We start from the raw sequence: 26,665 nt of genomic DNA on the forward strand, positions 1-26,665 counted from the left end.
CAGGTACGAAGAAGATGAAGAAGAAGCATTAGATCTGAGCCATTTGAAGAAACGCTACAGGTATGAAGAAAATGAAGAAGAAACATTAGGTCTGAGCCATCTGCAGGAATGCTAGGGAGGTAGATATCGAACAAATCATACTACTGCTCGCTCTAAGAGGTACAGGAACACATATTAGTATCTACATTTTTGTTTTAGATATAGTGTCGCGGGAACAAATTAGAAGTAATCTCATTTCCCCGGCTTCGGCAAAGATGTCGGGTTATTTACCAATTTTTCAAGAGAAATGTCGGAAATGGCAGCTCCTTCTCAGTCTGGAACTCCTTGGCCCACTTTCAGATCGCAGGCATTTGGATGAGAAGAACGGAGCTGCTCATAGTTTACAGTCTGATCTCGTAATTCGAATGTGTACGATAAGCCGGTTGCGTCTCAGATAATCGTAATGGTGTGGAACGACCATTTTACGTTCGTATTACACATTACGCACATGTGAATATGGCTAGATGCTGACCATTCACAAGATTGATTTTTGATACTTATTTTTTACCATAACAGATGTGAACTGGTAATTTCTGCCAATCACCTTTTACTACATAAGTGGAAATGCTTCTACAGAAAAGAAGTCTCCGTGAAGGAGACACTTTCACATTTCTTTTATCAGACACCTTACATCACTCGACAAGTGATCAGAAGCTTTGGTGGCAGCATAATGCCCCATTTTTCCGCTGAAGACACACTTAATGTGGAATAACGCACGTCATTTTTGATTCTGGTATTGTAATTATACACATCATTGTTCCTTCTGAACAGTAATGAGTTATTTAAAATAAAATTTATAAAGGAACACATATCTTGTAAAATAGTAGACAAAAAGCCAATACCTTGAAACAGATGTCTACAAGATGGAAGGTGGGTTACCACCTTACAGAACGCCTCTCCCCAAGATAAGCAATTATTCGGAGTGAAAATTTGGTTGGAATAAATTGTTTTAGGAATTTTTCAGTTTAAGTCTTATCAATATGGATATCCAAATATTTTGAATTTTCCGCCTTAATTACCACTTCCTCGCGGTGTGTTACATTTACCACTGATGCGGTACATCTAGATGTTCAGAACTGAGAGTGGGAGTATTTCTTGTATGGTGTACGTATGTTTGGCTTGACTGAAATACCGGCGTAATCTGCAAAAAGAGCTAAGTATAGTCGGAAAGTCGTTTACATATGTGAGAAACAGTAGTGGAACTAAGGCTGAGTGATTTCTCCGCAGTCTAAACAATCTCCGCTGCTTAGATTTAGTTGAATTATCATGTAAATCTTTCTGCTTTATTTTGGTTCTGTATAACATGATCTACCGTTTGGCGATATAATCAATTCCGTAAAACATCCGTTTATCTGGGAGACTGTTGTAATTTACACAGTAAAATTCCTTAGATACTTCACTGCAAGTACTAGCCTATGCTATTTTGTTTTAATGCTTATAAAATTTGGTGAATGAATATGTAAGTGGTATTCCTAGCTGAACAACTCTTCTGAAATCTAAACTGTGCTTTACTAAGCATATTACGGTTGGTCAGTCAGAGCACATCATCTTCTCAAAAAATTGGAAAACCATGGCTGCAGTGAAAGGAGTCCATAGTTATCGACGTCTCTCTCATCAGTCGACAAAGAAAACATCCGTGGATTTTTTTTTGAAGTATTACGGAAATTCACAGATGCTTCTTTGCTATGCTCTTGTCCCCTTGCGATGAAATCAGCACACCACTACTCAGAAAAGTGGAGAGGTATGTTGGGAGTTATGTGTTTTTGTATGTAATGAGGAAACAACTGGATTTGTTTGAGAATAGTGGAAATTAGGTTTATTTAAACGCTGCTCAGATTACTCTTTTCTGGCAGTGCTTCGTAATAAAGCGAGACGCGGCAAAGTTAAATAGATATACTGGAGTCGTAAATACGGCTTCCTCAGTACTTTTGCCGTTTTTCCTTTCATATTAAATTCAGAAATACGTCCAAGAACGTCTGAAACAAAAATGCTCGTTACAATTCCAGCTTTATTATCAACCTAGCCTGTATGTAACTCAATATTTCTTTCCTTTTCTGTAGTTTAAACTGAACTGCATGCTTTTACGACTTAAAATCTGTTTCCCATTGTCGTGATTACTTCTTTCCCCTGTGCCGAGTTAATATTTCTATGATTACAGTTCAGAGGTATTCTGCTGTGAATAGAAAAGACTGAAGTTAACAGATGTTTCTGTTAGCACACAGCTTTATGACGAAAAGCAGATTTCAAATAAATAAAAACCGAAGTACGAATAATGAGACCAATATAAGAAGTCGTTTTATTTGAGTCAGCATCCTGTATCACCGAATCTCCAACTATACGTGCACAGTGAAACGTCAGTCTATGCAACCGAGGTTTTACAAGCGTAGGTATAAATTGTCATAGAAAATTCGTGACTAATTAAATGTTGTTCTGACCCGTGATCTGAAATCAGAATACTTCCCTTCACTGCCAGGGCACTACCAATGTCGCAAATTATGCACCCCTCAGAAACAGACTCCTTTTCAACCTGTCACTTGTTTCTCCGAAATTTATTCGTCGTTAGACGCAAAATACAGAGGTCCGGGTTCCAATAACGGTCGCTCACGCTTTTCCTCTCGTCAAAATGTCAAAGTTGAGCTACAAACATAAAATGTTAGAATAGGTCATCTCTGAACATGTCGACCTTATAGACGTGTTTCATGTCTCATCTAGGTCTTTATCCATGTTCCTCAAGCCACCTTAACGGTGCGTGGCGGAGGGTATGTCTACTACCACTATCCTTTCCCACTTTGCCAATACCATTCTCGAATAGTGCATAGGAATAATGATTTTCGGTAAAGCTCCGTATAACATGTACTTTCTTTGATTTTCTCTTAATGATACTTTCATAAGAGGTAGGGTGGAGTAAGTAATGTGTTGACCAGCTCTTCCCGGAAGGTATCCGCTCGGAATTTCAGCAGTGGACCTCCCGTGACAGACAAAGCTTATAGCGTTTGCCATTGGAGTTGGTTGAGCATCATTGTATCAATAACGCGCCGAGTAACCGATTCCGTGACAAAATGAACCGCCCTTCTTTGGACGTTTTCTGTTTTTTCTATTATTCACACGTATTAAGGATGCCAAAGTCCCCCTTAAACATCCCAACAACCACCACCACCTTATCGGTCGGACGAGTGCTTTGTAACTTTCCAGAATGAGATTTTCACTCTGCAGCGGAGTGTGCGCTGATATGAAACTTCCTGGCAGATTAAAACTGTGTGCCGGACCGAGACTCGATCTCGGGACCTTTGCCTTTCGTGGGAAAGTGCTCTACCATATGAGCTACCAAAGCACGACTCACGCCCTGTCCTCACAGCTTTAATTCCGCCAGTACCTCTGGCTGTGGCTAACCCATGTCTCCGCAATATCCTTTCTTTCAGGAGTGCTAGTTCTGCAAGGTTCGCAGGAGAGCTTCTGTGAGGTAGGGAAGGTAGGAGACGAGGTACTGGCAGAAGTAAAGCTGTGAGGATGGGGCGTGAGTCATGCTTGGGTAGCTCAGACGGTAGAGCACTTTCCCTCGAAAGGCAAAGGTCCCGAATTCGAGAGTCGGTCTGGCACACAGTTTTAATCTGCCAGGAAGTTTCAATTTTAACACTATTTCTCATATTAAAATTGTTATTTCTAAGGTAATAAAAGAGGTAATGTATGTGTGAAACTCTGGTCTGACCAGGTTAAACAAATAAACAAATAAAAATACTTCTAAGTTACTCGCGTAAGCAATTGTTCTTGATTTGAATTCTGGAATATTTATTTCATCTTATTTGGAAATGGAATTTCGGAAAACAGTGTTTAGTAACTCTGTTTTAGTGGCACCGTTGTTAGTAACATTATGGCTGCTTTTAAGCAGTGAAGATATTGATTGCATCTTGCCGCTGATGTACTTTACGTACAAACAGAATCTCTTTGGTTTTTCAGCCAGATTTCGAGAGGGTTTCGTCGTGGAAACTACTGAAAGCATCTCGCACTGAAGATCGCGCTATGTTTTGCGCTCCTGTAAAAATTCGTCAGTCTTTGGTATTTTGCGTTCTTTTAAATTTGGCATACTTTTTCCGTTGCTTCTACAAAAGTGTCCTGACCTTTCTTGTGTACCACGGAGGAATTTTCATATCAGCGAACACTCCGCTGCAGACTGAAACTCTCGCTCTGGAAACATCCCCCAGGCTGTGGCTAAGCCATGTCTCGGCAATATCCTCTCTTCCAGGAGTGCTAGTTATGCAATGTTCGAAGAGGAGCTTCTGTGAAGTCTGGAAGGTAGGAGACGAGGTACTGGCAGAACTAAAGCTGTGAGAACGGGGCGGGAGTCGTGCTTGGATAGATCAGATGGTAGAGCACTTGCCCGCGAAAGGCAAAGGTCCCGAGTTCGATCCTCGGTCTGGCGCACAGATTTAATCTGCCAGGAAGTTTCGGTTTGCAACTTACTCATTTTGAGGGTGAATTACATGTCCTTAAAATTCTCCCTGTGACTCTCAGTTAGGCGTTCACTTTTCCTACTATTGTTTATCAATATGCATATGACAGCATACGCTGCTCGGTACGCATGCGCTACCTAATACGTTTCTAAACACTGCGCATGAAAACGGGCTTTTTCAGGAGCTCATACCTCGGGTTCTATTGGTGATACAAAGGTGGGGCCAACTGTTTTGGATAGTCCTTCGTCTAGGGCCCATTTGTATTTCCAACAGAACGATCGCCATACTGTAACTATCCTACAGTAGAATAATACACGCATCCTCCAGCTTATGCAAATGGAGGAAATCGGTTGGTCCTTTTCGGATTATGTGTGGTCTACGGTGCGCCGTAAGGTTCTTATGGAGGCACCATTTAGTTCATGGGCGGTACCAGAGAAAACCTGAAAAATATGTTTTTGGACACTAAAACCGACCTGCGGATTCCAAGACGGCTATGCACAGAAAATACCTGAAATTTTGACGATGTACTCCTCAGATCCCGATCTCGAACAGTGCTGAAAAGTTTCTTCATAATATCATCCGTTTCCAAGGTACATTTGTTCAAAGTTACCCTACTTGTACACGTAAAATCCGATGTGAGACGAGAACGTAGTTCATAAAGTGGTGCGGCACGGAGAAGCTAATGCAAGGAAAAGAAGGAAGCCAATGGAGAAATGCTCCTGACGGAGCACAGAAGAAGGCGACTGTTCTCCTGTTTAAAAGAAGACTACGAGCCGGGGCGTTGAATGTCAGAAGCTTGAACGTGGTAGGGAAACTAGAAAATATGAAAAGGGAGATGCAAAGGCTTAACCTAGATGTAGTGGGGGTCAGTGAAGTGAAATGGAAAGCAGACAAGGATTACTGGTAAGATGAGTATAGGGTAATATCAACAGCACCAGAAAATTGTATAAAGGGAGTAGGGTTCGTTATGAATAGGAAGGTAGGGCAGAGAATGTGTAACCGTGAACAGTTCAGTGATAGGGTCGTTCTTATCAGAATCGACAGCAAACCAACACCGACAACGATTGTTCAGGTATATATCCCGACGTCGCAAGCTGAAAATGAAGAGATAGAGAAAGTATATGAGGTTATTGAACAGGTAATTCAGTACGTAAAGGGAGATGAAAATCTAGCAGTCACGGGGGACTGGAATGCTGTTGTAGGGGAAGGATCAGAAGAAACGGTTACAGGAGACTATGGCTTGGGACAAGGAATGAGAGAGGAGAAAGATAACTTGGGTTCTATAATAAATTTCAGCTAATAATAGCGAACACTTTGTTCAAGAATCACGAGAGGAGGAGGTATACTTGAAAATGCCGGGAGATACGGGAAGATTATAGTTAGAATACTTCATGGTTGGGCAAAGATTCCGAAATCAGATACATGAATATAAGACGTACCCAGGAGCAGATATAAACTGAGATCACAATTTAGTAATGATGAAGAGTAGTCTGAAGTTTAAGAGATTAGTCAGCGAGAATCAATACGCTAAGTTGTGGGATACCGCTACGGTTGCCGGTTCGAATCCTACCTCGGGCATGGATGTGCGTGATGTCCTTAGGATAGTTAGGTTTAAGTAGTTCTAAGTTATAGGGGATTGATGCCCTCAGAAGTTAAGTCCCATAGTGGTCAGAGCCATTTGAACGAACCTTCTGTGAAAATAAAAACAAGGCTGGTAACATTAAGACTGCAATGGTAATTCCACTGTTAAATGCAGAGTTAGGGTCAAATAAGGCAGGAGGGGTAGATAACATTCCACCAGAATTTCTAAAATAGTTGGAGGCAGTGGCAACAAAACGACTATTCGCGTTGGTGAGTAGAATGTATCAGTCTGACGATATACTATCCGACTTTCGGAAAAATATCATTCACAAAACTCAGAAGATTAGGGGAGCTGACAAGTGAGAGAATTGAGAAATGTGTAAGTGGAAGTTGTAGTCTTTCGCCCCAAGTGTTCGTCTACACATCGAAGAAGCAATTATAGTAACAAAAGAAAGTTTCAGGAGTGGAATTAAAATTCAAGGTAAAAGGATGTCAACGATAAGATTCGCTGATGACATTGCTATCCTCGAAAATGAAGAAGAATTACAGCATCTGCTGAATGGAATGAACAGACTACAGAGTAACAGAATAAGGATTGGGAGTAAATCGAAGAAAGACAAAGTAATGAGAAGTATCAAATGAGAACAGAACAGCGAGAAACTTAACATCAGGATTGATGGTTGCGAAGTAGATGAAGCTAAGGAACTCTGCTACGTAGACAGCAAAATAACCCAAGACGGACGAACAAGGAGGACATCAAAAGCAGACCAACACTGACAAAAAGGGAACTCCTCGCCAAGAGAAGTCTACTAGTATCAAATGGTTCAAATGGCTCTGAGCACTATGGGACTTAACATCTATGGTCATCAGTCCCATAGAACTTAGAACTACTTAAACCTAACTATCCTAAGGACATCACACAACACCCAGTCGTCACGAGGCAGAGAAAATCCCTGAGCCCGCCGGGAATCGAACCCGGGAACACGGGCGCGGGAAGTGAGAACGCTACCGCACGACCACGCGCTGCGGACTACTAGTATCAAACATTGGCCTTAATTTGAGGAAGAAATTTCTAGGAATGTACGTTTGGAGCATAGCATTGTATGGTAGTGAAACGTGGACTGTGGGAAAACCAGAACAGAAGAAAATCGAAGCATTTAAGATGTGGTGCTACAGAGAATTCCTGGAAACTGCGTAGACTGATAAGGTAAGGAATGAGAAAATCCTTCACAGAATCGGAGAATAAAAGAATAAAAGGGAAACTCCGACGAGAAGAAAGAAGAGGATGATAGGATATCTGTTAAGACATTAGTGTGTAACTTCTACGGCACCATAGGGAGCTGTAGAGGGTAAAAACTGTAGAGGAAGACAGAGACTGGAATACATCCAGCAAATAACTAGTGCTGCTCTGAGATGAAGAGGTTGGTATAGGAGAGGAAATAGTGGCTGGTCGTATCAACGTCCTAAGTAGTAACCTCAGAAGTAACAGGAGAAGTTATTATGAATCATTTTATGTACACCTGAATTAGAAGAGAGGTAACTGACCTTGTTAACTGCACTCTTTTTGAGCTTGATTCAGGAAAATAACGTGGATGTGGTAGTTTTCCGTTCCCATCGAAATGCTTGATATAGCTGAATTCCCTTGCCTCTCACCACTGTGGTGCTTGATTCCGGTGAGGATCCATGGAAGGTGCGCCTGTCGCTATTTCTTCAAGGAACCTTATTACAGTGTGTGTGGTTCATATTCCGCCAGTAGCCACTTAGAAGCCAGCAGGGAAGTCGCGGTGGCTGAATGGAAACACACACTGAAATCATTCATAAAACTATTGTCTTGACTTTTCCCTACTTTTTATTAATCCAATATGGAAACATTTTGGAGTGACGGGACACGTACGCTGACGTTTAAGGATGCATTTCTTGCAGACCAGAGTGTTGTAACAGCATACAAATTAAATGCAGTGGTAATCAGTGCGAGGAGAGTAGTGGTCAACACGCGACGGTGTGGCTGCTGAAGAAGGACCAGCCGTGTTTGGGCAGTACTGTGCAGTAGCACACGCCGGCCACTGTCGGAGGGTTCCAGAAGTCCCCCTGCGGACAGACAGCGCTCTTGTGTGACGCCAGAGCCTGTCTGTGGAGCAGAGGGGGGAGGGGGGGGGGAGACGCCGCGGCATCCCTCGCTCATTCTCCCCATCGCAGTCGCTCTCGGACGCCGCGATGACAGCCCGCCAGTAACCGGACACCGGCGGAATGTGGCTGGAGCGGCCCGCCTACTGTGCTCATTATTACGCTGGTCAGTGACCGACCGCATTTCTCTTTCCTAGGACACTGTAGCTCATTAATCAGGATCGATAAGAAGCGGTAGTTGCTCGTTGCTCTCCAAAGGGAAGGTTTGGGGAACCATAACTACGAGTGTGCAGTTAAGGAATAATCTTAAAATCACTACTGGCCATTAAAATTGCTACACCAAGTAGAAATGCAGGTGATAAACGGGTATTCATTGGACAAATATATTATACTAGAACTGACATGTGATTACATTTTCACGCAATTTGGGTGCATACATCCCGAGAAATCAATACCCAGAACATCAACCTCTGGCCGTAATAACGACCTTGATATGCCTGGGCATTGAGTCAAATAGAGCTTGGATGGCATATACAGGTACAGCTTCTTATGCAGCTTCAACACGATACCACAGTTCATCAAGAGTAGTGACTGACGTATTGTGACGAGCCAGTTGCTCGGCCACCATTGACCAGACGTTTTCAATTGGAGAGAGATCTGGAGAATGTGTTGGCCAGGGCAGCAGTCGAACATTTTATGTATCCAGAAAGGCTCGTGCAGGACCTGCAACATGCGGTCGTGCATTATCCTGATGAAATGTAGGGTTTCGCAGGGATCGAATGAAGGGTAGAGTCACGGGTCGTAACGTCCACTGTTCACAGTGCCGTCAATACGAACAAGAGGTCACCGAGACCTGTAACCAATGGCACCCCATACCCTCACGCCCGGGTGATACTCCAGTATGGTGATGACGAATACACGCTTCCAATGTGCGTTCACCGCGTTGTCGCCAAACACGGATGCGACCATCATGATACTGTAAACAAACCTGGATTCATCCGAAAAAAAATGACGTTTTGCCATTCGTCCACCCGGGTTCGTCGTTGAGTCTGTGATGCAGCGTCAAGGGTAACCGCAGCCATGATCTCCGAGCTGATAGTCCATGTTTCTGCAAACGTCGTCGAACTGTTCGAGCAGATGGTTGTTGTCTTCCAAACGTCCCCATCTGTTGACTCAGGGATCGTGACGTGGCTGCACGATTCGTTATAGCAATGCGGATAAGATGGCTGTCATCTCGACTGCTAGTGATACGAGGCCGTGGGGATCCAGCACGGCGTTCCGTATTACCCCCCCTGAAACCACCGATTCCATATTCTGCTAACAGTCATTCGATCTCGACCAACGCCAGCAGCAGTGTCGCGGTACGATAAACCACAATCGCGATATGGTACAGTCCGACCTTTATCAAAGTGGGAAACGTGATGGTACGCTTTTCTCTTCCTTACACGAGGCATCACAACAACGTTTCACCTGCGAATGCCGGTCGACTGCTGTTCGTGTATGAGAAATCGGTTGGAAACTTTCGTCATGTCAACACTTTGTAGGTGTCACCACCGGCGCCAACCTTGTGTGAATGATCTGAAAAGCTAATCATTTGCATATCACAGCATCTTCTTCCTGTCGGTTAAATTTCGCGTCTGTAGAATGTCATCTTCGTGGTGTAGCAATTGTAATGGCCAGTAGTGTATATGGGCTCTTATCAAAAGGAAAATTAAATAATTTTAGGTTTATATTTATGGACACAAAATGTACATGTTTAGATAACTACAGCAGCAGAGATGTAATACGGGGTGTTCAAAAAGTCTCTCCGCAGTGCCGTATGATTGTAAGCCTCGCGTGCCGTATGCCGTAGTGAATAAACCGAAAAGGAACTCAGTGAAACAAAAGTTATTAATTTCTTGAATACTCATTTTTACTACAAATTTTCACATTAAATGTTGAAAGTATCCCCCCTGTGGTAGAATACACAATTCAGTTCGTCTAATCATGTTTCCAAACACAAGCTGTTACATTTCTTCTGTAGCAGAAGCAGTGAAAGTGGATACTGCAGTTTTCAATTCATCGATGGATTTTGGACAGTTTTTATAGACAGTTGCTTTCGCTGTACCCCAGAAGAAAAAGTCAGGTGGTGTTAGGTGAGGCGATCGTGGAGGCCAAAGTCCCTGTGAAATTATGCGATCACCAAAAGCATCAGCAAGCAGTGACATTGAAACGCGAGCTGTATACGCGGTTGCACCATCTTGTTGAAAATAACCGTTCAGTATTTCACTTAACACAAGTTCTCCTATGAATGGGCACAGAATATAATTGCAGTATCGTTGTACGTTTATTGTTTCGTTGAAAAATATGGGACCCACAATCCGACGTCTAGAAATTGCAATCCAAATTCCTATTTTCACAGAATGAAATGATTCCTCATGAATAAGCAATGGATTTGCAGTACTCCACATACGAAAATGTTGAGAGTTCTTGTACCAGGATAAATGAAACCATGCCTCATCAGTGAAAAACGTTTCATTAAGTATATCCCTTCCATTTTGTCTAACGAAATTTCTGAACCATTGACAATAATGCAGTCTCTTGCCTTGATCGGCGTTTTTCAGTTCTTGCACGACTGTCACTTTGTATGGGAAAAGTTCCAATTTTTTCCTTACAGCTGTTTGGGCCGTTCCGACACTAACATCGATTTCCTGGGCGAGTTTTCTTACTGACTTGTTCGGACTCATGGACATTTTATCGGAAATATGGATTAGTTTATCCTCAGGCAAAACGCTAGGACGACCACTTCTCGGTGCATCTGTCACTGAACACGTACTTCTAAATTTGTTAATCAAATCTCACACAGTATCGCGATGTGGGAGTGTTGCCTCCGGGAAAACTGAATTAAATGTTTGACGAACTGAAACTGTGTACTTACCGCCAGCTTTGAACACTTGTTCGACTATAAACACACATTCTTTAATGGTTATTATTTCAACTGCGACAAAAACGAAACGCCGGCCGAAGTGGCCGCGCGGTTCTGGCGCTGCAGTCTGGAACCGCGAGACCGCTATGGTCGCAGGTTCGAATCCTGCCTCGGGCATGGATGTGTGTGATGTCCTTAGGTTAGTTAGGTTTAACTAGTTCTAAGTTCTAGGGGACTAATGACCTCAGCAGTTGAGTCCCATAGTGCTCAGAGCCATTTGAACCATTTGAACAAAAACGAAACAAACTAACAACGTCAACACGTAACGACACACACCAACGATACAACTGACGCTGGCTGAGATAAAGGAAACAGTGGAATGTTGGGAGAGTCCACTTGAAGGAAAGTAACCCAGGCAGGCGAAGAATCATACGGCACTCGCGGCTAACAGTCATACGGCACTGCGGAGAGACTTTTTGAACACCCCGTACTCTTACTGAACGTTTCAAAAAGACAAAAAAAAGCAAGAAATGAGCACTCTTTCGTCCGCCTGCGCTTAAGACTGTGCAAAATATGCCCAAAGAGTACGCTTCTAGTAAATGTCACAAATGAACGCAATATGAACCTCAAATGAGGAGCAATGTTCGTTCCACCAACTCCTACACTTAATGCACGGGATCTAGTCGTCTCGAAACGCCGTAGTCCATGTTGTCTACTCACAGCTTTCAATCTTTTCCTTAAAGCAGACTCCTTCACATCAAAAGCAGTGGCAACCTAATTTGAAGTCATTTAGAAACAAAAGCTGTGATTCGAAGCGAAGTCAACAGACAGTAGCGAACGTCACATTTGCAAAATATGTGGCTGCAATACGATAGACTACAAGATAGCATTTCAAAATGCAATCGAGAAGTAAAGGCTGTTGCTCGTGTATATCTTACGCAACAGAGCGCCAGTACTACATCAAGAAAGCTGAAAAGTGATCCTTACCTGTTTCACTTCGGAAACACAGGATTTTTTCACACGACTTGTACAAGGTGTTAGTGATACCACTCTGAACTCAACGACCTCAGTGGCGAGCTGATCAATTCAGTTAACTGTTAGGAACACATGCAGCGCTCTCTTTGGGGCTGCGCCCTCTTTGGAACATTTGCCCTATCCGTTGTAGGGAGGGGGAAAACCGACAGTTTTAAACCGCTACCGGTATTTAGTTCTGAATAACTAGCATTTTTCGGTAGCCGTTGGGGTTCGGTTATAACAGGTCTTTTTATTTGTTGCTAATGATCAGACAAAAATAACTGTGTATCAATCTGCCTCCAATAACGGTACTACAGTGTTTGGTTTCTGATTTTTTTGTGAGTAATATTTATTCGTAAAATTTCCATTCCTTTGAAATATTCGCTTATTATTCAGAATGGGAAAAGAGATCAGTTCTATTTTAATAACAAGAGTTGGAAAGGAGCTACAAACACATCACATAAGATGTAGAATAATATCCGCAACCACTCACAATACAAGGTGATTTTATTTAACACACGGCTGGTTTCATGCTTGTGCCCATCTACAGGTAGTTAACATTCATACATACAGGGTGTTTCAAAAATGACCGGTATATTTGAAACGGCAATAAAAACTAAACGAGCAGCGATAGAAATACACCGTTTGTTGCAATATGCTTGGGACAACAGTACATTTTCAGGCAGACAAACTTTCGAAATTACAGTAGTTACAATTTTCAACAACAGATGGCGCTGCGGTCTGGGAAACTCTATAGTACGATATTTTCCACATATCCACCATGCGTAGCAATAATATGGCGTAGTCTCTGAATGAAATTACCCGAAACCTTTGACAACGTGTCTGGCGGAATGGCTTCACATGCAGATGAGATGTACTGCTTCAGCTGTTCAATTGTTTCTGGATTATGGCGGTACACCTGGTCTTTCAAGTGTCCCCACAGAAAGAAGTCACAGGGGTTCGTGTCTGGCGAATAGGGAGGCCAATCCACGCCGCCTCCTGTATGTTTCGGATAGCCCAAAGCAATCACACGATCATCGAAATATTCATTCAGGAAATTAAAGACGTCGGCCGTGCGATGTGGCCGGGCACCATCTTGCATAAACCACGAGGTGTTCGCAGTGTCGTCTAAGGCAGTTTGTACCGCCACAAATTCACGAAGAATGTCCAGATAGCGTGATGCAGTAATCGTTTCGGATCTGAAAAATGGGCCAATGATTCCTTTGGAAGAAATGGCAGCCCAGACCAGTACTTTTTGAGGATGCAGGGACGATGGGACTGCAACATGGGGCTTTTCGGTTCCCCATATGCGCCAGTTCTGTTTATTGACGAAGCCGTCCAGGTAAAAATAAGCTTCGTCAGTAAACCAAATGCTGCCCACATGCATATCGCCGTCATCAATCCTGTGCACTATATCGTTAGCGAATGTCTCTCGTGCAGCAATGGTAGCGGCGCTGAGGGGTTGCCGCGTTTGAATTTTGTATGGATAGAGGTGTAAACTCTGGCGCATGAGACGATACGTGGACGTTGGCGTCATTTGGACCGCAGCTGCAACACGGCGAACGGAAACCCGAGGCCGCTGTTGGCTGTTGGATCACCTGCTGCACTAGCTGCGCGTTGCCCTCTGTGGTTGCCATACGTGGTCGCCCTACCTTTCCAGCACATTCATCCGTCACGTTCCCAGTCCGTTGAAATTTTTCAAACAGATCCTTTATTGTATCGCTTTTCGGTCCTTTGGTTACATTAAACCTCCGTTGAAAACTTCGTCTTGTTGCAACAACACTGTGTTCTAGGCGGTGGAATTCCAACACCAGAAAAATCCTCTGTTCTAAGGAATAAACCATGTTGTCTACAGCACACGTGCACGTTGTGAACAGCACACGCTTACAGCAGAAAGACGACGTACAGAATGGCGCACCCACAGACGGCGTTGTCTTCTATATCTTTCACATCACTTGCTGCGCCATCTGTTGTAGAAAATTGTAACTACTGTAATTTCGAAAGTTTGTCCGCCTGAAAATGTACTCTTGTCCCAAGCATATTGCAACAAACGGTGTATTTCTATCGCTGCTCGTTTAGTTTTTATTGCCGTTTCAAATATACCGGTCATTTTTGAAACACCCTGTATATTCCCATACTCAGTTTTGGAGATCATCGTTTAAATCAAAGATAAATAATGTGATGAGATTAAATAGCCACAAATGAAACATTTGGAAGTGGCTAAGCGACATGTGATGTACAATATTATAGTACTTGCACATAGCTAATGTATCCACATCGTTTTCAAATAACATTTATCGCATTTTTTGTGAAAATATATCATCTTTTACACGTTAACTGTATATTAGTCACATGCTAATTATTGGTGCTTTCACAATATGTCGTTGATAAAGTAGTGGCATTTCAGATCCTAATAAGTTCGAAGGCACATGCACTCACAAGTTTGCAATGTCTACTTGTTCATTGAGAATCAGGTGTGCTGATTTGGATCTACGGATGTAAATATCGAGATCCTTAAGTAGATTCATTTTCTTTGCTTTTCTTTGGCTGAATGGCTATATTCTTTCAGATGTGTTGCAAAAGTGAATATATCGAAGTTATTTTGCCGGAAGTTCCCAGTATATTATAGCGAAACTCCTTCCTGTCTGGCCTACGTACAACTGAGGGCAGTTCTCAAATAAAAGTTTGTGAATACTGGTTTGCTGTGATACGGACCAGCTGTCTTGCTGCAGTAAGTGATGTGCTGTTGTAGCATATCGTTAGTGCTGAAGCATATTTGAATTCGACTGTTACGACAAAAGGTTACTGAAAAAACGCATTACATAAAAATCGGTACAGCATTTCTGAGACGATAATTTACTTGTGGCGAGGCCTATTAGATGACGCAAGTCTGCGTGCAGTGTGCAAGATTTGCTCACACCAGCTAACATAATAAGTCATTCATAGTTCATAACAAAAACAGAAATTAGCTGATGGGCTACGTGTGTCTACATAAAATGCCTATATCTGCCTGTAGTCCTTGGAAACGGACAGCATAACACGAAAACAGAGTTCTCCAACCTCAGTTTTCAACCTTTAGCTCTGAGTATCGGTAATGCACAAGCAGTCGTATGATCCTCGATCATGATTTTTAGCAGAGATAAAAAAAATAGAATCAGTAAAAGAATACTACTGATTTTTTGAACTATTGAACCCCTCTTCACTTAAAACTTCCGGGCTGATGGGCCGTGGTCGAAGTATAAAACTCTCCCCTGACGTTTCGTCTCCGACTGCGGGAGACATCCTCGGAGGTACAGCGGCGAACTGAACCCCTCATTATTCTGCCATAAAAGCACCGAACAGTGGTCAGACAAAGATTTATTTATCTGCCTATTTTATTTGATTTTTTGATTCTACGTACCTTGAAACTTATTGTGCAAAAAGTGGAGTTTTTCAGTCTTTGCTAGATCACATATATTACTGGAATTAGAAGCGATAAAAACAAACTCGGTTATTTCAGAAACTGAGCGCTTTTAATAATCATACTAAATTGGAGATGAAAAAAATCGATTGGTCCAGTGATAACAGCCATCTCTAATACGTAGCATTAAAACTAAGAGAAGGAAGTAGAGGGCGGGGGGAAGAGGTATAACGAAAAAGAGAGATCTTCAGTCGTAAAAGTAGCTTCGGGCGTATCTCAAACAAACGACCATTACTTTTCAAAACATATATAAATGATACAGTGGATAACGGTGGAAATACCTTGAGGCTTTTCGCGCGTTATGCTGTTGTATACACAGAAGTCGCAAGGCTAAAAAACGGTAGCGAAATTCAGTAAGAGCGTCGACGATCGACGCTAGCTTCAGGGATTTGCAGTTGACTCTGAAAATAAACAAATACAGTGTGCCGGCCGCGGTGGTCTAGCGGTTCTAGGCGCTCAGTCCGGAACCGCGCGAAAGCTACGGTCGCAGGTTCGAATCCTGCCTCGGGCGTGGATGTGTGTGATGTCCTTAGGTTAGTTAGGTTTAAGTAGTTCTAAGTTCTAGGGGACTGATGACCAAAGATGTTAAGTCCCATAGAGCTCAGAGCAATTTGAACCAAATAAAATGTACTGGGCACAGAGCCGTACCAAGATCATTCTGCGCTCAAAAATACTATTCTGGAATTGTTTCTGCACTTATTTAAGAAATTTTGTAATTTGTAAGGTAGGGTTAATCAAAATTTGTTAAATGAGCAATATAAATAAAAAACACTGCACACAGCAAACGAGATTTATCATTATACTAAGTAAATAGTGAATTGTATAAACATTTAAGAAAATTAACTAAAACATAAACCTATGTCTTTCTCTTTATGGCAGATACTGTATACAACGGGCGGCGCACGAAAAGCCGGCTTCGAATACAGAATGCTCGGCAGTTACGATCGAAATGCTGCCCGCCACGAGCAGATAAAACAGAAAATAGATAAACATATATTAATTAGATCGTAAACAATAACAAATAAGTTAATGCAAACGTATTTATTAAACTGATGATTATTGGTGGGCGACAATGAACAGACTAGAATTCGGTGCCACCCCGTAGTATGATGTACAATAAAGAAGGGATTTTATTTCCTATGCCTAATTATTAGTGTGGATAAATTATTAAGCCGAAATAAAAGAAAAATTCAATAATTGTGTGTTGAGACCACGTTTTCCCAAGAATGGAGTTTTTATTATAATTTTGCTTCACATTGTCTACCAAGCAACCACGATATTAGCGGCTAATGTGCAACAGGAGGCGGGACTTGAGATGTCCAATGGTGAGCAGTTGAACTGCTTAGTCTACTTGTAACTCACAACAATGCTAGTAGTATCGTTACAAAGCAGAGCAATGGCAACGAAAACAAGCAAACATTGCATTATATCTACAGCAACAGTTGCCTAAGTTGACATTTCTTGAGAAAGGCACCCAAGGGATTTCGCAGGGTAAAAAAGAAGTGGCAGATAAAATATTAGCGTTTCTGCTAGATGTGTCAGTAGAACGTATCGCGTCGCATTCGCTCTACTATGCGGACAATGTACATGAGTAAACCGATGAAAATAAGTGCTTAACAAGTGAAAGTGATACTGAAATAGGTGCTGAGTCATGTAGTTCATCGTCGTTGTTGGACAGGGGGCCGCAAATCCCGTCTCCAGTCAAACGTAGTACAATCCTTGTCCAAGAAGCAAGTACTAAACTTACATGGAAGATCATCCACGGCACAGTAAAAAAACAATAATGAACAGATTTCGGATAAGTCGGCAGCAATATGACAGTGTAGTGCATAAGAAAAACTACAGGCATTCAAAGAGGACATGGTACACTTGTTTCAAAAACTGATGTTTGCGCGTTTCCAGGATGCTCGGTACAAATTAATAGGATGTGCGTGATAGTGACATAATACATTATGCACATCAAATTGCGCGCGACATAGATCACAGTGACTGCAAAGGAGCCGAGCGGAGTGGCCGAGCGGTTAGAGGCGCCAAGTCACGGGTTGCGCGGCCTCTCCCGTCGGAAGTTCATGCCCTCCCTCGAGCATGGGTGTGTGTGTGTGTGTGTGTGTGTGTGTGTGTTGTCCTTAGTGTAAGTTAGTTCAAGGTAGATTAAGTGTTGTGGATTGGCAGGAGAGCAAACCCACGGAGTTTGGAGGAAGCCGAAAGGCACGCGTTTTAGCTCACGCAGGCTGGCGTGAGGTCGAACAGGACAAGGAAGTTAGACTAGAAAAAAAGGATGTAGCTGGTGGAATACTTAACTTTAATCCATTAATGTTGAACGTAGCTCTTGTCTGTACATTCTTTACAATATCAATAGCAACTGATAATGGCGCCTTGCTAGGTCGTAGCAATTGACGTAGCTGAAGGCTATGCTAACTATCGTCTCGGCAGATGAGAACGTATTTTGTCAGTGAACCATCGCTAGCAAACTCGGTTGTACAACTGGGGCGAGTGCTAGGGAGTCTTTCTAGACCTGCCGTGTGGCGGCGCTCGGTCTGCAATCACTGATAGTGGCGACACGCGGGTCCGACGTATACTAATGGACCGCGGCCGATTTAAAGGCTACCACCTAGCAAGTGTGGTGTCTGGCGGTGACACCACATTAAGTAGTGTGTAAGCGTAGGGACCCATGACCTCAGCAGTCTGGGCCCATCACAACTTACCACTAATTTTTCCATCATACTTTGTCGTTTTATTTCTGAAACTGTAAGTTCTCCTGTAAGAGTTATATGAATTTTATAATCATGTCTAATAATCTGCTGAATGAAAGACATAACTTTATCGGGTCTTCTATCTTCACCTATTTTTTTTATATATAAAAATGATGGGTAACACTTCACTATTTTTCCACTTTTCAGACTTTCGGTGCTTCCACGGTAGTACATTTGTTGCTTTCTTATTCTCTTTCACTTATTCCTTCATTTACTTCACATCCATACACCAAGATAATTTGTTGATTGTGTGAACCACAGTGTGCCACTTAACTCCTCCATCACTAGCCTCCATGCCCTCTTAACGTTCCTCGAGTTACCAACGAACAAATCCTAGATATATTGTCACAACAAGACATTTTTTTCCCACGTTAGTTTTCGGATTGGTCTGATGCGGTCCACCACTAATTTCTCTTCTGCGTCTTCCTATTCTCTTCTGCGTCTTCCTATTCTCTCCGGCTAGCACCCAACGCCGTCAGTTATTTGGTGTATGAATTCTAATCTATCTTCCCGTACAGTTTTTACCCTCCACAGCTCCCTGTAGTACCACTGAAGGTACTCTGTGATACCTTAACACATATCTTATTATGCCGTCCTTCCTTTCTGTCAATGTTTTCCATTATGTTCCTTGCTTCACCAGTTCTACGGAGAGCCTCTCCATTTTTTACCTTTTCAGTACACCTAACTTCCATTCTGTAGCACCACTTCTCAAACGCCACGATAATCTTCTTTTCCGGTTTCCTCGCAGTCCGTTTCACCACCATGCAATATTGTGCCCCAAACGTATATTCTCAGAAATTTGTTCCTCAAATTACGGCCTATGTTTGATACTACTAGACTTCTCTTGGCCAGGAATGTGCTCTTTTCCTTTACTAATATGCTTTTTACATCCTCCTCGCATCGTCTGCCATGGGTTATTTTGCTCTCGGGGTAGCAGAGTTCTTTAACTTCGTCTACTTTGTGATCACCAATTTTCGTGTTAAGTTTCTCGTTTTTCTCATTTCAGCTACTTTTCATTACTTTCATCTTTCTTCGATTCACTCTCATTCCATATTCTGTATCCAATAGACTTTATATTCCATTCCAGATCCTGTAATTCATCTTCCCTTTCACTGAGGATAGCAATGCTGTCAGTGAATCTTATCACTGATGACCTTTCAGCCTGAATTTTAACCCTGCTCTTAAATTTTTCTTTTATTTCCGTCATTGCTCCTTCGATTTTTAGATTCAACAGTAGGGGCGAAAGACTGCATCCCTGTCTTACATCCTATTGAAAATGCGCCTTTCCTTCTTGCGCTTTCAATCTTTTGGTACTCCTGGGCTGTTATACATATTAAACACTACGTGCTTTTCCTTACGTCTAACTTCTACTTTTCTCACAATTTCTAATACCTTACACGATTTTACGCTCCCGAACCTTTTTTCCAGGTCGAAAAATGCTATTAACATGTCTTGATTTTTCTTCAGCCTTGCCTTCGTCACCAGTCGCAACGTCACGAGTGCCTCTCTGGTGCCTTTACCTTACCGAAAACCAAAGTGATCGTTATCTAACAGCTACTCAGTTTACCTTTTCATTCATCTATTTGTTATTCTTGTCAGCAACCTGGTTGCATGAGATGTTAAATTGATACTACGTTAGTTCTCGCACCAATCTGCACTAGCTATCTTCGGAATTGTGTGGATAATATTTTCCGAAAGTCTGATGGTATGTCGCGGGCCTCAGATGTTCTGCACGCTAATTTCAATAATACTTTGGTAGAAATTCCAATTGGATGCAAACTGATTTGAGCTCAAGGATTTACAAGTTCTTCTAAATTCGGACTGATACTGGATCCCCTATCATTTCCATATCGATTCCACTTAATTCTTCAGTCACATCATCCGACAATTCCTACCCCTCAGAGGCCTTCACTGTGCTCTTCTTACATGTCCGCCCTCTCCTTTGGGTTTAACAGTGGAACTGCCATTGCACTCTTAATGTTGCCACCCTTGTTTATAATTTCGCCCAAGGGATTTTGGCTATCAATATGACGAATCAGTCTTGTCGATGATCGTATCTTTTTCGATTTCTTTGCATTTTTCCCGCTGTCCTGCAGTTTCTATTTATTTCATTCCATGTAATCTTTAGTCCTTTTCGTTCCTTTCCCTTAACAGAACTCTTCCTCCTTCTTCCGTCGATCAGTTTAACTATTTCTAATGTTACCCAATGTTTCTTCGCATTTACCTTTCTTGTACCTATGTTTATCTGCTCAGCATCTGTGATCGTCCTTTTCAGTTGAACTTCCTACTCTGGTATATCTCTTCGCAGTATCCACACCCTTAGCCAACTACAAACGCGTCTCATCATTTCTCAATACTTCAGCATCCAACTACCTTCCGAGCGCTTCTCACAGACTTGAGTTTACTGTTCACCACCATTAAATTGTGATCTGAGTGTTTATTTGTTCCTGAGTACGCCTTGAAATTCAATATGTGATTTAGGAATCTGTGTCCACGATGCAATCCAGCTGGAATGTTCTGTGCCTCCTGTTATTAGGTGAAATTCAGTGCAAAATGTTATTAGTCTTTCTCATCTTTCATTCCTACTAAACAGTCCATATTCTCTCGTAAAACTTTCAACTCCTGCCCCTACAACAACATTCCAATCTTCCTTGATTATCAGATTTTCATCTCCCTTTACATACTGAATTAACCGTTCAATTAGATTTTCATCTCCCTTTACATACTGAATTAACCGTTCAATATCCTCATTTATAGCTTCTCTCTCTCTCTGGCGACGTCGGGACGTGTACCTGAAGTATTGTTCGCTGGGTAGGTTTGCTGTGGAATCTGATGAGAACAACACCATTACTGAACAGTTCACAGGACCTCACTTACTGCCCTAACCATCCCATCATTACGGAACCTACTCCATTTATACCATTTACTGCTGCTGTTGATATCACCCTATACAGGGTGTTACAAAAAGGTACGGCCAAACTTTCAGGAAACATTCCTCACACACAAATAAAGAAAAGATGTTATGTGGACATGTGTCCGGAAACGCTTAATTTCCATGTTTGAGCTCATTTTAGTTTCCTCGGTATATACTGTACTTCCTCGATTCTGATGATCAAATTATAAATTTTCGCAATCAACATGTGTCGGCTGACGAGAATCCGCACGCAGTTGTGCAATCACTTCATCAACACAGATTTTCTGTGAACGTTTGGGTAGGTATTGTTGGTGATGACTTGATTGGGTCCCATGTTCTTCCACCTATGCTCAATGGAGCACCTTATCATGATTTCATACGGGATACTCTACCTGTGCTGCTAGAACATATGTCTTTACAAGTAAGACACAACATATGGTTCATGCACGATGGAGCTCCTGCACATTTCAGTCGAAGTGTTCATACGCTTCTCAACAACAGATTCGGTGACCGATGGATTGGTAGAGACGGACCAATTGCATGGCCTCCACGTTCTCCTGACCTCAACCCTCTTGACTTTCATTTATGAGGGCATTTGAAAGCTCTTGTCTACGCAATCCCGGTACCAAATGTAGAGACTCTTCGTGCTCGTATTGTGGACGGCTGTGATACAATACGCCATTCTCCAGGGCTGCATCAGCGCATCAGGGATTCCATGCGACGGAGGGTAGATGCATGTATCCTCGCTAACGGAGGACATTTTGAACATTTCCTGTAACAAAGTGTTTGAAGTCACGCTGGTCCGTTCTGTTGCTGTGTGTTTCCATTCCATTGTTAATGAGCTCTAACATGGAAAGTAAGCGTTTCCGGACACATGTCCACTTAACATATTTTCTTTCTTTGTGTGTGAGGAATGTTTCCTGAAAGTTTGGCCGTACCTTTTTGTAACACCTTGTATAACTCCGACCAGAAAGATTCCTACCATATCTAAATTAAGACTTAGTATTTCGCTTTTCAGATTTTCTAGCTTTCCTATCACGTTCAAATTTCTGACGTTTCACTCCCCGACTTGTAGAACGTTGTCGTTTCGTTGGTTACTCACTCTTGTTCTCATGGACACCTCCCTCTTCGCAGTCTCCTCCTGGAGATCCGAGAGGGGCCCAGTCAGGAATCTTTTGCCAACGGAGAGGTCATCATGACACTGTTTCAATTACAGGCCACATCTCCTGTGGATGCACATTGTGTGCCTTTAATTTAGTGGTTTCTACTGCCTTCTACATCTTCATGCCGTTGATCATTTTTGATTCTTCCGTCTTTAGGAGCAGTTTCCAATCCCAAGGCAAGTAGTGTCCTGAACCTGTGTCCACCCCTCCGCCCTATTTGACAAGGCCGTTGGCAGAACGAAGGTGATTTCTTGTGCTATTTAACTATATCCAAGTAAACTTTCTTCTAGTTAGCTTTGTATTTCCTTCTGACATCAATCCTTTCTACTTTCTGTTCACTTTGTACTTGTGTCCACATAGTTGTGATATCGTTTTAGAGTTTCATATTTTTTAATTCTTCGCGTTTCTTGCTGTTCATATTTCCCACGAGCCACCTGCAATCTTTATAGTTAAAGAAATATCTTTCTAAATTCCATATCGAAATTTGTTGGAAGAAAGCTCTCTTCGCCTGAGGTAAATTGCTTTTGAAAAGTCTTTCCATTAGTCATGTTCTTTTTTCTGCTTTCTAGACAGAAAAGAATTTCATATCTTCTACTACAGTGTCTTCCTCAGTTTCGCTGTTTACGAAAACTATTTCCTTCTTTCTACTGCTCGTTCTCAGTTCCATATGTTGCTTGCATTGGCTCATTTCGTTCAATATCGATTTATTACGTACTTCATCTTCTCACTTAATTAACTAATTCACTCTACATAGTAACTCGCTTTCTTCTTATTCCAGTATGCTGCGTGTGAGATGGGAGACTCAGTTTAAACAGCGCTCGATGTGAGATATTTAAATACCCAGTTTGGAAAAAGTTAAGTCATGAAACGGAGGAACTGTGGCATTTTTAACAGAATGTGGATGAAAAGTTGATAAACCACTAAAGTGCTAGGACAAATCTGCTCTCAAGTCATAAAATTTGCCAAGGATGGAAGTGCACAGAAAAAAATGGCTCAAATGGCTCTGAGCACTGGAACTTAACATCTGAGGTCATCAGTCCTCTAGAACGTAGAACTACTTAAACATAACTATCCTAAGGACATCACACACATCCATGCCCGAGGAAGGATTCGAACCTGCGACCGTAGCAGTCACGGGGTTCTGGACTGAAGCGCCTAGAACCGCTCGGTCACAGCGGCCGGCGTACAGAAAAGATTGCAGATTTTACAAAGGTTCAATTTGAAAACCTGAAAAGAAAAAAGTTCGCAGAGCTTGGCATATTTTACCGTATTCTATGAAGAGGGGAAAAAAAGGAAGCGGAAGCTTCTTAAACGAAATCTATTGAATGCATTGGACAATATCTTGAGAAATAATTTTTATCTGACCAGCACAAAAATTAAGAAAAGAAAGAAAAATGTCACAGTGACGTGAAGCTTCTCAAGGATCGTTTCGGAATAATTATACACTCTGAGGTGGTTGCCATCGGAAATATTAATACATGTAATCGATACGATGAAACAATTGTCTACTAAATTGCTTGTTCAGCTTGGAAAGAAGAGAGTCTGCATGGCTTTATAATATCCCTAAGTCGATATGTGTGTATATATATCGTTGTGGAACGTGCGTCTATTCAACACTAACAGTAATATTTAAAAAGTGTCCAATTACTTTAAGGCCGCACGGAGCAGCAAATACAAAAAGCATCGTCGTCTGTTTTCCTTGTATGTTTGTGTAATCTTTGTTCTTCGGATGATGATGTGTCCATTATCTTGGGAAAGAACGACAGTGAAACAGATAATGATAAAAAGGATCCAGAAAATGCATTTTGAGCAAAGTTATTCGGATATTAGGTCTACGTCTAGTGGCAAAAGATTCTGGAACCGAATGACTGACGGCACTTGCAGACAGAGACTGGATGCTGTCTTTTGATTCCAGAGAGTGTACTTACCTCTTGCGCGAACGGTGGTGAGATGGTGCCGTTAGTCTTGTTGGTCGGCACGATCACAGGGATAGGCTGTGGCGTCACCGGGACTGCAACAAAAATCAGAAAAAAGTCATTATCAAAATTAAATATAGTTAATTATACACGCTCTGTTACTAATATCTACGTAACGTCCTTTGCACCCATATTTTAACAACGATTTAATTAAATTATTAAATGAAATTTGTAAAATAAATTAAAGGTATTGTCTCTAAAAAACACACTTTCAATGTTTTTGTTATATCATTGTCGTAATGAAATCTTCATGTGCTTCTAATGAGTTAGTTTATACACAAATGAGAGAAAATTACAGATATGCTACCGCAGAATTACATGCAGTCTGCTCTGACCTGTTTAAGCAGGTGGCTGGAGGGATCTGTAAAACTAAACCTATTGTTATTACACGAAATTTGGAACAGAAATTAAAAATACTCTCTTAAAATTAAACAGTTGTGTTGTAGTCAAATCTGCATGTACTCCTAACGAGTTACTTTATACATAAATGAGAGAAAACTACATGCTACCGCAGAGTTATGCGCAGTCTACTCTGAACTGTTGAGCAGCTGACTGTACGGACTTTCGGTTGTGATGTTTATACAGATATCTGCATGTTGTATCCGCCTGGTAGTTGTTTCCTACGCACACCACGTAGTTTGTGCGGGCAGCCTCTCCGCTAGGATGATATGCGCAGCCGACTCGCACCAGAACAGAGATGTTTCCTTGCGTGTCCTGGGTTCTACCTCGGAGTTACACATCGCTTCTATAGCCTCTGGGAGCGGCAACCTCGTCGATAGGCAGCGTACCGTTCGCAGCAGAGACCGCTGGAGGCAGGTCACTATTTTGCTACTCCAGCGCCACGCCAATATCAATCCCCGCCGACTGTTTTGGGCCACTGCCGGACCGTGCGAAGTCAGTTATGACCTGTGTGTCAGATCGGCAGTACCAGCGATTTTGTTTCCGTGCTCCCCGGTCCAGTTCACAATGGTTGTCACCAGCAGTACGTCAGCCGTCATACGCCGGCAGTACGGGCGTAGTACCTTCCCAGACCTTCAAGCGGCCAGCTACCACGACTCATGGGTTGGTAGTATTTGCACATCACAGACAGCATCTCTGCATCTACATCTACATCCATACTCCGCACGCCACCTGACGGTGTGTGGCGGAGGGTACCCTGAGTACCTCTATCGGTTCTCCCTTCTATTCCAGTCTCGTATTGTTCGTGGAAAGAAGGATTGTCGGTATGCTTCTGTGTGGGCTCTAATCTCTCTGATTTTATCCTCATGGTCTCTTCGCGAGATATACGTAGGAGGGAGCAATACACTGCTTGACTCTTCGGTGAAGGTATGTTCTCGAAACTTTAACAAAAGCCCGTACCGAGCTACTGAGCGTCTCTCCTGCAGAGTCTTCCACTGGAGTTTATCATCTCCGTAACGCTTTCGCGATTACTAAATGATCCTGTAACGAAGCGCGCTGCTCTCCGTTGGATCTTCTCTATCTCTTCTACCAACCCTATCTGGTACGGATCCCACACTGCTGAGCAGTATTCAAGCAGTGGGCGAACAAGCGTACTGTAACCTACTTCCTTTGTTTTCGGGTTGCATTGTCTTAGGATTCTTCCAATGAATCTCAGTCTGGCATCTGCTTTACCGACGATGAACTTTATATGATCATTCCATTTTAAATCACTTCTAATACGTACTCCCAGATAATTTATGGAATTAACTGCTTCCAGTTGCTGACCTGCTATTTTGTAGCACATTACACTTGTCTACATTGAGATTCAATTGCCATTCCCTGCACCATGCGTCAATTCGCTGCAGATCCTCCTGCATTTCAGTACAATTTTCCATTGTTACAACCTCTCGATACACCACAGCATCATCCGCAAAAAGCCTCAGTGAACTTCCGATGTCATCCACAAGGTCATTTATGTGTATTGTGAATAGCAACGGTCCTATGACACTCCCCTGTGACACACCTGAAATCGCTCTTACTTCGGAAGACTTCTCTCCATTGAGAATGACATGCTGCGTTCTGTTATCTAGGAACTCTTCAATCCAATCACACAACTGTCTGATAGTCTATATGCTCTTACTTCGTTCATTAAATGACTGTGGGGAGATGGGGTCAGAGGGGAGATGTGTATGTTGTCTGTAGTTATGCGCAAATTTGTCAATGGACATTATAACTGAGATTCATTTAGTTAATAGGGTATCATCGATCAGCATCCAGTATGAGGCTATGTCATTGCAAATATTAACATGTCAGTAACCCTCAGATGTAAAGAAAAATCCCCAGATTTA

General features: G+C 42.3%; 1 protein-coding gene across 3 annotated transcripts in view; it reads right to left on the minus strand.

Annotated features, from left to right (window-relative positions):
- LOC124794863 (tyrosine-protein kinase transmembrane receptor Ror-like) overlaps positions 1-26,665 on the minus strand; it is a 659,017-nt gene that overhangs the window by 156,488 nt on the left and 475,864 nt on the right. For all 3 annotated transcript variants that reach the window (XM_047258536.1, XM_047258535.1, XM_047258538.1), the window contains exon 3: positions 24,330-24,412. In XM_047258536.1, the coding sequence (XP_047114492.1) occupies positions 24,330-24,412 (83 nt within the window). The remainder of the gene's footprint in view (positions 1-24,329; positions 24,413-26,665) is intronic.

Source organism: Schistocerca piceifrons, chromosome 4 (genome assembly GCF_021461385.2).
Source record: "Schistocerca piceifrons isolate TAMUIC-IGC-003096 chromosome 4, iqSchPice1.1, whole genome shotgun sequence".
In the NCBI taxonomy this organism is placed as follows: Eukaryota; Metazoa; Arthropoda; class Insecta; order Orthoptera; family Acrididae; genus Schistocerca; species Schistocerca piceifrons.